The sequence below is a fragment of the Artemia sp. Qi Xiang Cuo genome, chromosome 12, assembly GCF_049724085.1.
Source record: "Artemia sp. Qi Xiang Cuo chromosome 12, ASM4972408v1, whole genome shotgun sequence".
In the NCBI taxonomy this organism is placed as follows: Eukaryota; Metazoa; Arthropoda; class Branchiopoda; order Anostraca; family Artemiidae; genus Artemia; species Artemia sp. Qi Xiang Cuo.
Window position 1 is genome coordinate 31,033,638 of NC_142805.1, and position 14,818 is coordinate 31,048,455.

Genomic DNA, 14,818 nt, shown 5'->3' on the forward strand with positions numbered 1-14,818 from the left:
TGGCAGTGGAAAATCTTAGAACCAACGGTAGCAACATTAAAAGTTTGGTCCCAAATACAATCACTACACAACGTCACAGTACCACCTGCTCTTGTAGCTAAAATGATTCATCATTTATCAATGGAGAAATCCCATCAAAATTGGCTTTGGCCTTTGTGAAGAGTGGCAGTGCCGTTGGATCCTGGACTGAATCCCCCCATGATTTTAATGTTTTCGGTCTATCTAGTCTTGTGTGTAAAGTGAATGGTATTCCACTGTACACTCTATCACTTGACAAAACATCCTATAGAACTCTGTAGGAGTTGACCATGCAATCCCTATATGATGTCTCCCAACTATTTGAAAATGGAATAACCGAATTCAAAGTTTTCAAAAAATCATGGAATAATTGTTTTGGACCTTTCAGGCACACAAGATATGAGAACAGCACGAACAGGGACTGTTGGTTTGGAGTGAACCAGGTTCGACTATCTGGCGGAGAGTATCTTGCTACTAATAACGGTCCTATTTGAAGAATATCGGTATACTCCACACGTCAGCTGTTCTAAGCGCTATATATACCCCTAAACTCACACCACCTTCTTAATACAGATAGTCAGGACACATGCAAGCCCCAATACAGTTAACACATCCTACCCTTGAACATAATTGAAAAATTCTAATGCGATAACAATATCCTAATCATTATTAATAGCAGTACATCAACTTTCACGACCAGTCATTGGCTATGTATATTTCGAACAGTGAAGAATGTAGAAATTTCTTATCCTACTAGCTTATCTTATAGATTTCGAACGCCATACATTAGCAACTATATTAAACGCAGGGGGGAAACCATTATTAAAAATCACCGAAGAGTGAAAAATTTGATGACTAAGATATTTGGCTTTCATGTACAACTCTTTTTCATGTTCAGATGTCGTGGCTAGCAGTTTCTCAACATCTACGTTGACTTACCTCAATTGAATGACTTTCTAGTGGAGAATATACTTACAAGTGTATTTAATATTGATTTTAGTGCCCTAAGAATTAAATGTTCTAAAGATGTATGTGAAATTGTTTATTAATACAAAAAATTTATATACATGATAAAACGACTTTTCTACTCTTTAGATTTCATCCACTACTAGGTATTTGTCGACAACAACTAGCGCAGGTAGAATATTTGAATTCACAGTATACTGATCCTGATGTACTGCAATGTCAGGGTCACATTTTCTACAGTAGAGTGTAACTTCACTCTTGTCATATATCTTTGTATAGTCAATGATACTATTCTCATTCATTCTATAGAATTCACATGTTTCAATTTGCGTATTTGAAGCAATTTCATAAACTGTGTCCTCAAGTGTCGAATCACTTTCCATCACAGCCAAATAAAAATCAGTGGGCTTATAATGAAAACACACATTGTCTTCACAACAATGACATAGAAACCATATTCTCTTGTTGTTCCAACAGTTGAATCGCTGACCCGGATCCTCCTCCCAGAACAATCTAAAACCACGACGATACCAATCTCGTAGCAATAAACTAAAATCACGGTTAGGATGCTTTCCAATCATACCGGGATATGTATTCTCCCACTGATTACATTTATCATAATGGCAATTGGAGCATAGGTGGCCTCTAGGATGAGAGTCAAACAACTCTTCAAGACAGGAATTACAACCTTTAATTTGTACAGCATATCCTCTATGCAATTTACACGGGTTGCATAATCTACACTTTTCATCATACTCATCAATTATTGTGTAATTCTCAAATAATGACCAGCTGCCCAGTGAGTACATACATAACGGACATGTATGGAACATTTTGTCATGTGTTGACGCTCTCACTGCCACAATGAACCTGAGCTAGCAACACCAAAAATTGTCTGAGATAGAGAGAGAGAGAGAAGTAAATCATTCTTGAGCACCATCTTTCTCATGAAAAAAGTCCTAAATTTCTAAACTAATGTTTAAAAGCATATCCACAATATCATTTTGCCGTGTCGTGATCAATATATCAATAAATTGTGTAAATGCATTTGGACCACGGCGTAGAAGCTTCATACAATAGTCTAATGATGGAGAATCAGTTTTCATTATATCGACAAGCATTCCCTGAGAAAATATCTTCCTTTGAATAGACAGCTCTAGAAAATTGTCATCTAGAATCAAACATTTTTCCATAAGAACTAGATTCCTCATGATTCACTCTTTCTCGAATCTATCCATTTTTTAGAGTCCTAACTCTCTCACGACCAACTTCAAAATAAGCAGAATTTTTTTTTCTACTCTAAAAAATATACGCTAGTCTACTATAGAAAGAAAAAAAATACCATTGATTTAGAAACAATTTTATTGAACATAATTACAATAATAATAATCACTGATGCATTTTGTTCTCATCAATATATTTTGATAGGACATCGAATACCGACCGAAGTTTATTTATATGGAGAATATTCACTTTTCCAGCAAAACATAGCTGCTCCTCCTGCTTAAATTTGCTTAATGTTATCACGTATCTAGCATACATAGTGTCCCATTCAAGGCATAGTCTACAACCAGCGGTTATTTCCACATCTAGATTAGGCATTCTTGTGTAACTGCTGCTTTTGCCGGTTCAAAGATAGATCTACACTAGTGCAAATGCACTAAACATTTTTTTCCTCCAATTATGCCCTTGCCTAAAAATTGTTTTCATTAAAATCAAGTTTCTTTCTTAAACTGGCAGTGAAGAAAATTAATCCTTTTATTCAAATCCCAACCACCAATCAAGTTGTATCCGCTCTCTGTGAAAAGGTGTCATGCTTCTATTGAATAACATTGAAATTACTATGGCAGTACGCAAATAACATAAAGATTCCTAGGGGCGTACGCAAAGTATAATGCCATGTGAGAGGATACTCACTCTCTTTGAAAAACCAAACCAGACTATACCTAACAAACCAGACTATACCCACCAAACCAGACTATACCCACCAAACCAGACTATACCCACCAAACCAGATTATACCCACCAGAAACCTGTTTGGTACAGGGGCGTACGCAAAGTATAAGGTTGATTACTACTATCCAATCAAAATTTTAAGATAGCCATTTTGTTCAACGTAGTTGAAAGTTCTGGATATTGGGTCTTTGAGTATGACAACCCCCCACAGCTTTCAGGGCAAGGGTTGTAAGTTATGCTCTTGGGGCATATAAGGTTTTTATAGGACGTGTTGTCGTAGAAACTTCAAAAAGGGCTCATTTGATTGGAATTTGAAACGGCTAGTGCCCTTTTTAATAGTCGAAAGTGATTGGAAGCCAACTAACACCCCTTCCACGCCCACCATTTCCCCAAAAACGTCAAATTAAATTTTGAGATAGCCATTTTGTTCCATGCAGTTCAAAGTTCAGGAAATTATACCTTTGATTAGAACACTCCCCCCACAGTCTTCAGGGCAAGGGTTATAAGTTATGCCATGGGGGCATATAAGTTTTTATTGAAATCTTTGTTGTAGAAACTTGAAAAAGGACACATTCGATTGGAAATACAAAAGGCTAGGGCCCTTTTTAATAGTCTCGAAAGGGATTTGAGGGCAACTTACCCTCCCTCTCATGCCCACCTTTCCCCAAACACATCCAATCAAAATTTTTAGATATCCATTTTATTCAGCATAGTTGAAATGTTTTAGAAACTTGTTCTTTCAGGATGACAACCCCTCCACCCCCCCCCCCCAGCCCTCAAAGCAAGGGTCGTAATTTATACCTTGGGGGCATATAAGGTTTTTATAGAAAGCGATGTTGTACAAACTTCAAAAAGGGCTCATTCAATTGGAAATTGAAAGGGCTAGTGCCCTTTTAATATTATTTCCCCAAACAAATCCAATCAAAATTTTGAGCTATCCATTTTGTTCAAGGTAGTCGAAAGTTCTGGAAATTAGGTCTTTTAGGATGATAACCCCATCAGAGCCCTCAGTGCAAGGGTTGTATGTTATGCCCTGGGGGCATATAAGGTTTATATAGAAAGTTGTTGTAGAAATTTCAAAAAGGGATCATTTGTTTGGAAATTGAAATTTCCCTGTTTAATAGTCGAAAGTGAGTGGAGAGTAATTAACCCCCTTCTCACGCGCACCATTTCCCCAAACACAGTCAATTAAAGTTTAGAGATAGCCATTTTGTTCAACGTAGTTGAAAGTTCTGGAAATTATGTATTTGAGGATGATATATACCCCATAGCCCCAGGGCGAAGGTTGTAAGTTATGCCCTGGGGGCATATAAGGTTTTTATAGATAGAGTTGTCGTAAAAACTTCAAAAGCGGCTCATTCAATTGGAAATTGAGAGGACTAGTGCCCTTTTTAATAGTTGAAAGTGATTGGAGGTTAACTAACCCCCACTTACGCCCATCATTCCCCCAAACACATCCAATCAAAATTTTCAGATAGCCATTTTGTTCAACGTTGCAGAAAGTTTTGGAAATTATGTCTTTGAGGATGACAACCCCCCCCCCCAACCCTCAGGGCAAGGGTTGTAAGTTATACCCTGGGGTAGATTTTTTATTGAAAGCGTTGTCGTAGAAACTTCAAAAAGGCTCATTTGATTGAAAATTCAAAGGGCTAGTGCCCTTTTTAATAGTTGAAAGTTATTGAAGAGCGACTAACGCCCCTCTCACGCCCACCATTTTCCCAGATATATCCAATCAAAATATTGAAATAGCTGTTTTGTTTAACGCAGTTGAAAGTTCTAGAAATTAGGTCTTAGAGGATGACAACCACCCTCACAGCCCTTAGGGTAAGGTTTGTAACTTATGCCCTGGGGACATATAAGGTGTTTATAGAAAGTGTTATCGTAGAAACTCAAAAAGGGCTAATTCGACTGGAAATCGAAATGCTTAGTTCTCTTTTTAATAGTCGAAAGTGATTTGAAGGCTTGACATTTTTATAGTAAAGATCGATGTGATTATAATGTAATATTTTTGTTGTTGTTGATGTTGTTTAGACCAGGGTACTTCAAATCGAAGGAGCTGTCGTAGGAACTTCGAAAAGGGCTCATTCGATTGAAAATAGAAAGGGCTGATGCCCTTTTCAACAGTCGAAAGTGATTGGAGGGAAACTAATCCCCCTCCCACGCCCACCCTCCCATTTGCACTTATGTTTAAAAACTAAATGTGGCTTAAGATTAAATAAAAATGCACTGTGTCAATGCTAATTCCCAATAAGGCATCTCAGCAGTATCCTAAGAACGACTGAGGGTATTATGTTCAAACTTTCGGGGCTACTTCTGCTCTTAAAATTTAACCAAATCGAAATAGCGTAAGTGTATCCAAGCTATCAAAGAAAGTAAACAGATTTTTTTGTGAATGGTATCAAGTTTTCCATTTCAGGTTAACTAGAGGAGGTATGAAGCTAAATTAAACAATACTATTTGTGTCCAGATTTTTAAAAGGATGTATGTTGTTAAAAATTGCTGAAAATTTTTCTCCAGCATACAAATAGCAGGCCAAACAATAAATTATTAAAGAAACCAAAAAATTTAAAGTATTCTTTTCTTTTTCCCTGAAAAGATTATGTCAATATAAAACATACAGAAATTAATTTAAAAACTTTTTCCACAAAATAAGTTTTTCAGAGAAAAGTAAAGAACTCCATTACACAAAAAATGAACAAAAATAAAATCAAATAATTCACTAAGCGTGAAACTACCACAAATCAGCATCGATAAATAAATGAAACCCAAAACGAACAGAAACTACAATAAATAATAGAGTCAAACTCAAAACGAGCAGATATTAACATAAGTTGGGCTCAAAACCCCAAGGCCAGAACATAATTTGCACTTTACTGAAAAAAATACAAATGAATGTGCATTGTCAGTTTAATATACATATACTATTTATTTATTTATTTTATTTTTAACCCACTGTACAATAAATGTAAAATAGTGGAGCAATACAAAAAAAAAAAAAAAAAGAACAACGACAATCTAACCACAAATATAATCACTAATAAAAAAAACGGATAAGACAGTGATGTGGGCCCAGCCGAAAACTAGCATCCTGACTGATCTTCACTTGCACCGTTTCAAGCTAGGACAGAATTGCTGTTGCACCATAACGACCAACAAGGCGCCTATTGCGCACAGCAAGCGGCAAATACAATAGGAACTTACAGTATCTAAAATAATTAACCTTCATTTGTTTCAGATCATGCTTAGTAAAAAGCGGATACAGCCCAGAAGCGGATAAAATCACATGGTCACAGAAACTACAGTAGAGTTTAGCAAGACCATGCCTATTAAAACGTCCACGGTTTGCAACTATTTTCGCATAACCAGTTTTAAGCTTATCCTTCGAATCACAAATAAATTTACACCAGATGCTTCCTACGGATTCACATATGGAAATACCAAGCCATTAGATAACAGGGAAACTAGGTACCATAAAGGTGTTGCAAGCAAGGGGAGTAGCAGGGAGATAAACAGCGTTGAAGAGTAAATATTCACATTTCGAAGTATTTAATGATAGGCCTATTTCACTAAGCATAGATCCAACCATGCTAACGTTCTGTTCAAGCCTCCTTTTGGAACGGCTAATCAGGAGGAGGTCATCAGCATTTGCTAAATAAGACACTTCCGAAAAACCAAAAAAAACAACTGGAGGGAATCTTATTAATCACACTCGAAATACAAGCATTGAAAATATGAGGCGAAAGATTTCCTCCTTGCCTAACCCCGCATTTAACAGGAATATTTCCAAAAGCACATCCATTCGATTTCAATCTCACATAAATGAATTTGAATACCAAAAACGTAAAAGAGAAATAATCGATGGGTTTATACCAAGCTGATGTAAAGAATAAAAAGCCTGAGGGTGCACAACACTGTCGAAACCTTTAGATATGTCTAAAGCACATATATGTAATGATTGACCTTTCATTTGTGCATCCTTAAAAAGGAGAGCAAGCAACCGATGTGCATGTTGACAAGAAATCCCCTTTCTAAATCTAAACTGATTAACATCATAATTTCACAAATTCAATAATATAAGGAAGAAGCACATATTCAAAAAGTTTGCTAATATTGCAGGTGACAGTAATAGGCCTATAAGAATCACATTTATTTACGTCTTTTCCTCTCTTTACAATTGAGGTAACAGTACCACATAGGAAACTATCAGGCACTAAAGAACAACCAAGACACATTTGAAAAAGTAGCTGCAAATGTTTTACAAGTTCCCGAGAATCTTTCCGTAAATGTAAAACACTTATACCATCAATATCAATAGACTGAGACTTCAGCCGCCTGATCGAATCAGTAATTATCTCAGCTGACACAGGAGGGACATGCTTTTGTTGCATCTTTTTGGGAAGGCACTTACCAAGGAGTTGGGAATATCGGCTATGTACAGCGAAATTAATACGTAAAAAAATATTAGAATAATGTTGGATCCAAGCTGATTGCGGAATATTATCACTCTTATAATCAGTAAACTTAGAAGAATTCGTCACAAACTTCCACTCTTTCGAACTTTTCGGAAAATTAACTCCAGCTTCACGGACGGACCGCAGTTGTCTTTTATAAGCCGTTTTCGTTTTACGTTTAATATAAAAAACAGTACCACGAGAGGGACGCCCACAAGCAATCCAAATACGTAACCATAGCTTGGCCTGATTTTTCACTTTTTTCAAAAGAGGGTCATAATTCCAAACAAACTTTCGCGTGTTGGACCGAATACGTTCAATTGGGACAGCTACTTGTTCGGTTTTTTTTCAAACATAAAATAATTTGATGATAGTACGTGTTCAGTTACGAACAAGCACAGTGTGAGATAATTCCGCGACAGAGGAAGTTATAAGGTACAGTGACGGCACTCAGCAGGCTTGCAAGCGTGGCCACATATAGAGGCCAATCACAACGATTCCAATTTCGCCGTTGAAACTACTTTTTTTCTGCGGATTGGGGAGCATTTATTACTAGTTTAGATGTGACTGACACACACAGATATATGGGTATGTGGTCATAATCTCTTTCATCTTCATCAAAGTGGACAGTTGAAGTTGTAACACCAGCAGAGCATACACAGTGGTCAAGGTTAGACCGGGAGCCGCTGGCATGTATGTAAGTAAATGGAAGATCTTTTGTCAGAATCCGGAAACCAAAGGGGAGGCACTCGAGCAGTGAATCGGATGGGGGGGAGGACATTGTCATTTCACAGTTCATGTCACCCATTAGTAGCCAATCATAACCAAGTTTCTCAATACCCGATACCAAATTTTCAAATTTTTTGCACGCTTTAACAAAATGGGCGAATGACGCAAGATTATTCTTATTATGCGGCAAATAAACATTGACTAGTACAATATCACCAAACCTGACGGCTAAATAAATATCATCAGATCCGTAACACTGTGGGGAAAGGGAAGAGAGTTTCCGATTCAGCACGCAAGCCAACCCACCGGAGGGACGACCACGAGTTCTTCGGGCATTTGTAGAAAAAACAATGTGGCCGGGACTACGTCGAAGAAAATTTACGCTCACAGCCGGCAATAAATGTTCTTGAAACAGGACTACATCAAATGTATCAAGAAGATTATCAATACAAATGTCTTTATCTTTGGTCCCATTAATATTAAAAGAACAAATAGAGATAGGCAAAGATATCATTTGGCAATACCTTTGTTAACAATAGCACGCAACTTGGGACATCGCAAACTATATGACACATGGTCTCCACCACAGTTAGCGCATTTAGGGGAAAACTGACAGGGAGAGTCCTTTGATGATTTGTGGGGATCGGAGCATCGGGAGCATTTCACGACTGGGCTTCTGCAATTGGCAACTACGTGGTCAGGAGAACGGCATCTATAGCAACAACGCGGGATCTGAAAATACTCAAAAACACGCAAAAATTCATAATCAACTTTCAATCCAGTTTTAATGTCATTGATCTTAGTTGCAACATCTACAAACGAAATTCTGAGTGCATGGGAAGTTCCAAGCCGTGTTATGTCAGAGACTCCAGGGTATTCAGTAAGGCGAGAGATATTATAATAAGTGTCCATATCCATTAATAGCCCAAAATATTTCTTTTTGCTAAGTTTGACTTTAGAGTTTGCTAAAACTGAGGGCACAGCCTTGCAAAAATCATTCACGGCCACATTATCGATTCTTACAACAAGTTTATTGTTAGTCGACCGTATGCTGCTAATTGCCTCATGACCGGAGATCTTGTCAATTACCTCTCTACGTTTTGCTGGGTTATTCAAAACCTTAGGCACATTCGAGATAACAACTGTGGCTATATTATTATTCGCGGGGACAGTAGGTAATGCCGGAAAATTCATATCATAATTTGTGAGCTTAGAATCAATAACTTCTAGAGTTCGGCTAATTTTATTAATCTTGGTAGCTAAGCGTGAATATTCTACAGCCGGTATGGTAGGAACTTCGATTGGAAGTCGGATCACATAAATAGGAATAGTTATGTTCTCAGAGTCACATTTCCGGATTAAATCAATCATATCTCTGATATTGTTTGCAATTGCTTTATTGCCAACGCGCTTAGGACAACAGTCATCTGGAACTGTAGCTGAACAAAGTTCAATCTTTGCAGTTGAAACAGCCGAATTCTTGAAAAATCAACCGCATGACTCATGATGATATCGTCGTCAATTCCCGCTTCAAAATTCACTTGGATAAAGTTCAAAACAGGCGAATAAACATACCTCTCATTATCACTTGCAGCATTCATAGTCCGCTTTATACCGGTTTATCTAGGCAGGCAATTCACATCACGTCTTGTCTTGGCAAGAGCTAAATGAATACTGTTTGAATGAAATTTAGTAATCAAAATGTTAATACTATTTGATTTATTAAAGTTATAAAAGTAAAAACATTAATATTTTTTTCAGTAAAGTGCAAATTATGTTCTGGCCTTGGGAAGGCATAGGGGTTTTGATCCCAACTTATGTTAGTTTCTGCTCGTTTTGAGTTTGACTCGATTATTTCAGGATTAGAGGGTCTTTTAGGGGGGGGGGGGGGAGCGATATGATTCTTTGCAAAAAAAATACCAACGTTTTTTTTCAATTTCTGGGCAATTTGGAAATTTTCTCATGGTTGTCACTAAGCTTTGAAAAAAATGTTTCTTGTGCTTAAAACGTCACATCATCCATGTTTCACGTGTTTTTTTTATGTCCGTGAGCATTGAGACTGAAACCCCCAACACCTCCCCCCACACTTCAATAATTCCGTTTTTCGGAGCTTACCTAATTTCTACGAAAGAAAAAAATGGGTTCTTCGACATCTTTCCGAAAATTAATGCTAGTAAATGCACAAAATTTGACATGAAACACAATCCCTAATTTTTGTTAAAATAAATTTTCTTGGAGATTTAGGATAGCCCATGTTTTTATGGGGGGGGGGGAAGGATTTCGAGACAGTAGAAACACTGACCTCCCATCTGGGCTCCTTTGGTTGAATTTAACATGATTATGACTCGTATAACAAGATAAGGACAGGTTTTGCAGATGAAGATGACAGATTGCTAAATATCAGTCTTTTCAGCTATCAATCTAGCGGCAAACACAATGCAGGTCGTCCCCTAATAGGGAGAGGTCGTAAGAATGGATTTCAAGGAAATTGGAACGTCTTGGGAGGTTATAAAGAGAGAAGCTTTGAATAGATTGGGAAAGTGGAGGAGCGTGCGCATCTGTGTTCGCTTCATGCGGTTTCGTACCTTAGTAGTAGTAGCAGCAAGATAAAGTAAATATACCAACCACTTCTTTCGTTTGCAGCTCAGGCTGAAATTCCCAAACAAAAGGAAGATTTTCAAGACGCTGCTTCATTTTTATAACCAGTTTTTGGCTATCATCTTCAGACAAATAAACATCGGAGCCCTGTCTGGCTTTCTGGTCATTCACTGTGGATTCCACAATAGAGACTAGACGTTTGTTTGAAGCTTCGATTGATGGATTTAATGCCTGAAAGAAAAAAAGAAAACAAGTCTAATACTGATGCAGATTAAGAAAAAAGGACAAAATTAAGAATAGTTCAGCAGCCAGTGAAAGTAGTTTCTATTTAAACGAACAACAACAACAAAACTGTCAGATAAATGCAAGACTACAGCTACATATAGGGCGGGCCATTAAACAGGAGGAGGGGGGGGGGGTCAGAAGATTTTTTGTAGGATTGGCGTAAATAAAATAAAAAATAGATTTTTCAGCAACTTTTGTAACAGCTCTCAGAGGGGGAGGGGTATTTGAACTGAACAGGGGATATACACCCTGTTTTCAGGCAGCTTGTAGGCTATATAAAAACAAACTGTAAGAGCATAAAACTAGTAAAAAGAAAGAGTGCATATGGAACTGGGAGGATAATAGTATAATAAAAACATAGACCATATTAGCATATAAAATAAGTATAATTATTATAATTTTTAATTAATGATTAAATAAAAAAACATTTTTTTTAAACTGAAACCAAGGAGCGACATTAAAACTTAAGACAAACAGAAATTATTCCGTGTATGAAAGGGGCTGTCCCCCTCCTCAACATCTCGCTCTTTACGCTAAAGTTAGACTCTTTCTCACAACTCTGTTTTTTAAAACAATTAAAAACTTTAGCGTAAAGAGCGAGGCGTTGAGCAGGGGACATCCCCTTTCATATACAGAATAATTTTTGTTCGTTTTAAGTTTTAATGTTCCTTACTTTCAGTTAAAAAAAACTTGTTTTTTGTATTTAACTTCTGAACGCTTTGAATTAATGCAGCCTTGATTTTGGCTCACTGTACATGAATAATTAGAATGAAATTTGCATACTAATTTTATGGCTTTCTCTAAATTTTGTTCCGACGTAACTTACTAATTAAATTACGTAACGAAATTCTATATTTATATGTTTTTATTACGTATGTTAGGGACTTTACCCTAGTCAATACCTCGCGCTTTATGCTAAAGTTCGAATTTTCTTCGGATCACAAACCCCTGAATCACAAAGGCCGGTTAATTAGAATAGGCTTTAACTTTAGTGTAAAGGGCGAGGTGTTGACTAGGGGGCGAACCCCCGCATATACGTAATTTCTGTTTAAGTTTTAATGTTGCTCCTTGCTTTCAGTTGAAAAAACTTGTTTTTTTTATTTAATTTCTGATCGTTTTTTAAATAATGCTGGGAAATCCGGTGCCCACTTCATAGAAATGTCCCTTCCCCCAGGAAAACATCCTCCTTGGAAAGCTCCTCCCCGGTAATCCCCTCCTCCAACCCCCCCCCCAACCAGAAAAAAATCTCTCCTGAAACGTCTGTATACTTCTCATTAACCAATACTAGGCTATATGTAACAGTGGGCAAAGTTCAAAACTTGCAGCCCTTCCCCCGAGAACTGTGGGGATTAAGTCATCCTCAAAGACATATTTATTAGATTTTTTACTATACTGAACAAAATGGTTATCTCAAAATTTAGATTGGGTGTCTTCGAGAAAAAATGAGCGTGGGAGGGGGCCAAGTTGTCCTCCAATTTTTTTGTCTCTTAAAAAGGCCACTACAAGTTTTAATTTCCGTTCAGATGAGCCCTCTAACGGTATACTAGGACTACTGAATTGATACAATTACCCCTGGGGAAATAAAAAAAATTAAAAATAAAAAAAAAAATAAAAAAAAAAAAAAATAAACACGCTTCCGTGATCTTTCTTCTGGCAAAAAATACAAAACTCCACATTTTTGCTGATAAGAGCTTGAAGCTTCTATAGTAGGGTTCTCTAATACGCTGAATCTGATGGTGTGATTTTCATTAAAGTTCTATGACTTTTAAGGGTTGTTTCCCCCTTTTTTCGAAAATAAGGCAAATTTTCTCAGACGCGTAACTTTTAATGGGTAAGACTAAACTTAATGAAGCTTATATATTTGAAATCAGAATAAAAATTTGATTCTATTGATGTATCTATTGGTATCAAAATTCCAGTTTTTAGAGTTTTGATTACTATTGAGCCGGGTCGCTCCTTACTTACAGTTCGTTACCACGAACTGTTTGATAATAAAAAAAAATATTCGAAAGCCACTCGCCTACATTCCAGAATAGGAAGTAAATCTTCTTGCTATGTGTTTTTTTTCAGTTATTCTAAAGATAAAATCTCTGCTTTCAAAATGTGTAAATTTTTTTAGAGGATCAAGTTTCATATAGTTTCTGTCCGAGAATCACAAATGAATAAGTTTCCATTAAAGTCTACATGTCTCAATATAATCGACACTTAGGATAAGGATCTACTTATGAATGAAAATGATTTGAACATTTCGAAACCAAAAATAATGCACCAAGCCCAAGACAGTGCAACGATCATCTTATTTTGTACAAGAGGAATTAAAAACCCGAGGACGCCCACCAGGCGGTTTATCCACTGAAGAATAAGGGCTTGCGCCCTTTTTGATAACCGAAAGTCATTGGAATTCAACTAGCACCCCTCTCAAACAACAAAAGTACGAAGAACAATAGGGAAATCTTTTTGCAAGACAGCGGAGATAATTTGAATGAATATTTCGGCCCTATGTCCAAGGGCCGTCCTCAGCAAGACAAAAATATATGAAAGAAAAAATAATCACAACAACATGCAACCAATAAAACCAAAAATTAAAAAATTTTCAAAGCAGTCCTAGCATCCTTACTTCAGCGAAGTTCAACCAGGACTGATTAAAAGTAAGGTAAAACAAGGCGATTCAATGAGATGAAAGAAAAATAATTTAAAACACGTTCTTATTGCTAATCCAGCTTTTTTGGCAGCTAACCTCAAAGGTCTTTTTGTGACCGGTTCTGTGTTAATATCTATCGGTTTTTTAAAATAATTTGTAAGATCTTTTTAATTAAATTTGTGTATAGAGCATTTAGTGTATACTCCCCCAAGTCCCTATTTAAGGAAATATTATTATTAATCTTAATTCTGATTTCAATTGATTCTCGGACTACCTGCGCTAGAACGCTTGAACCAAAGGAAATTCAAATTCTCGAAAAAGGTTCAAAATTCTCTTTTCTTCCAAGACATATCCCTGTAGCAGATTTAATTTCCTCTCTAGAATCCTCTGTGCACAAATTTTATACATCTCTACCCAACCCAGATGAAGTTAGGGCTAGTCATATTGATACCCTTTACAACAATCAAAAAAAGATTAATTCTACCGCCAATAAAAAACCAGATAATTTGTATGACCTAAAAATAGTATCTAATCTCCGTAAAGATTCATCCATTATTATAACTAAAGCAGATAAAAGCGATTCTCTAGTTGTCATGGATAGGACAGATTATGATACAAAAATTTATTCTCATCTAAATGACGAGACAATATATAGAACTACAACCCAAGATCATACTGATCAATTTGCAAACAAAATTATAAATGAATTAAAAAGTTTAAAACAAAATGGTAAAATTACTCCACAACTATACAATAAATTTTTCCCCCTCGGTAGCTTTTGCCCAAAGTTTTATGGTCTACCAAAATTACACAAGCAAGGCATTCCTTTAAGGCCCATAGTAGCTTGTACGAAAGCCCCCACATCCAATATTGGGAAATGGTTATGTACAGCCTTTAAACCTTTGCTTTACTCTCAAAAATCATATATGTAATTCGGTAGATTTGGTTGAAAAACTCAAAAACGTAAATATCTCAGAAAATACAATTATAAGTAGCTTTGAAATTGTTTCAATGTATACAAATATTAATGTCACAGTATCTGAACAGTTATTAGAAAATAAAATCAAAAAAATTAGCACTTAATTGAAGCTTCAGCAGCAGGAATAGATTGTGATGTCTTAATGACCTTGGTTAAACTTTGTAACAAGTACTCAATGTATTTCCAATTCCGTAA

At 36.5% G+C, this 14,818-nt stretch overlaps 1 protein-coding gene across 1 annotated transcript in view; it reads right to left on the reverse strand.

The window, feature by feature from the left end:
• Nucleotides 1-10,706: 10,706 nt before the first annotated feature.
• Nucleotides 10,707-14,818, reverse strand: part of LOC148946007 (non-homologous end-joining factor 1-like) — a 53,880-nt gene continuing 49,768 nt past the window's right edge. The window contains exon 2 of the mRNA XM_089097576.1: nt 10,707-10,949. Within this exon, the coding sequence (XP_088953702.1) occupies nt 10,707-10,949 (243 nt within the window). The remainder of the gene's footprint in view (nt 10,950-14,818) is intronic.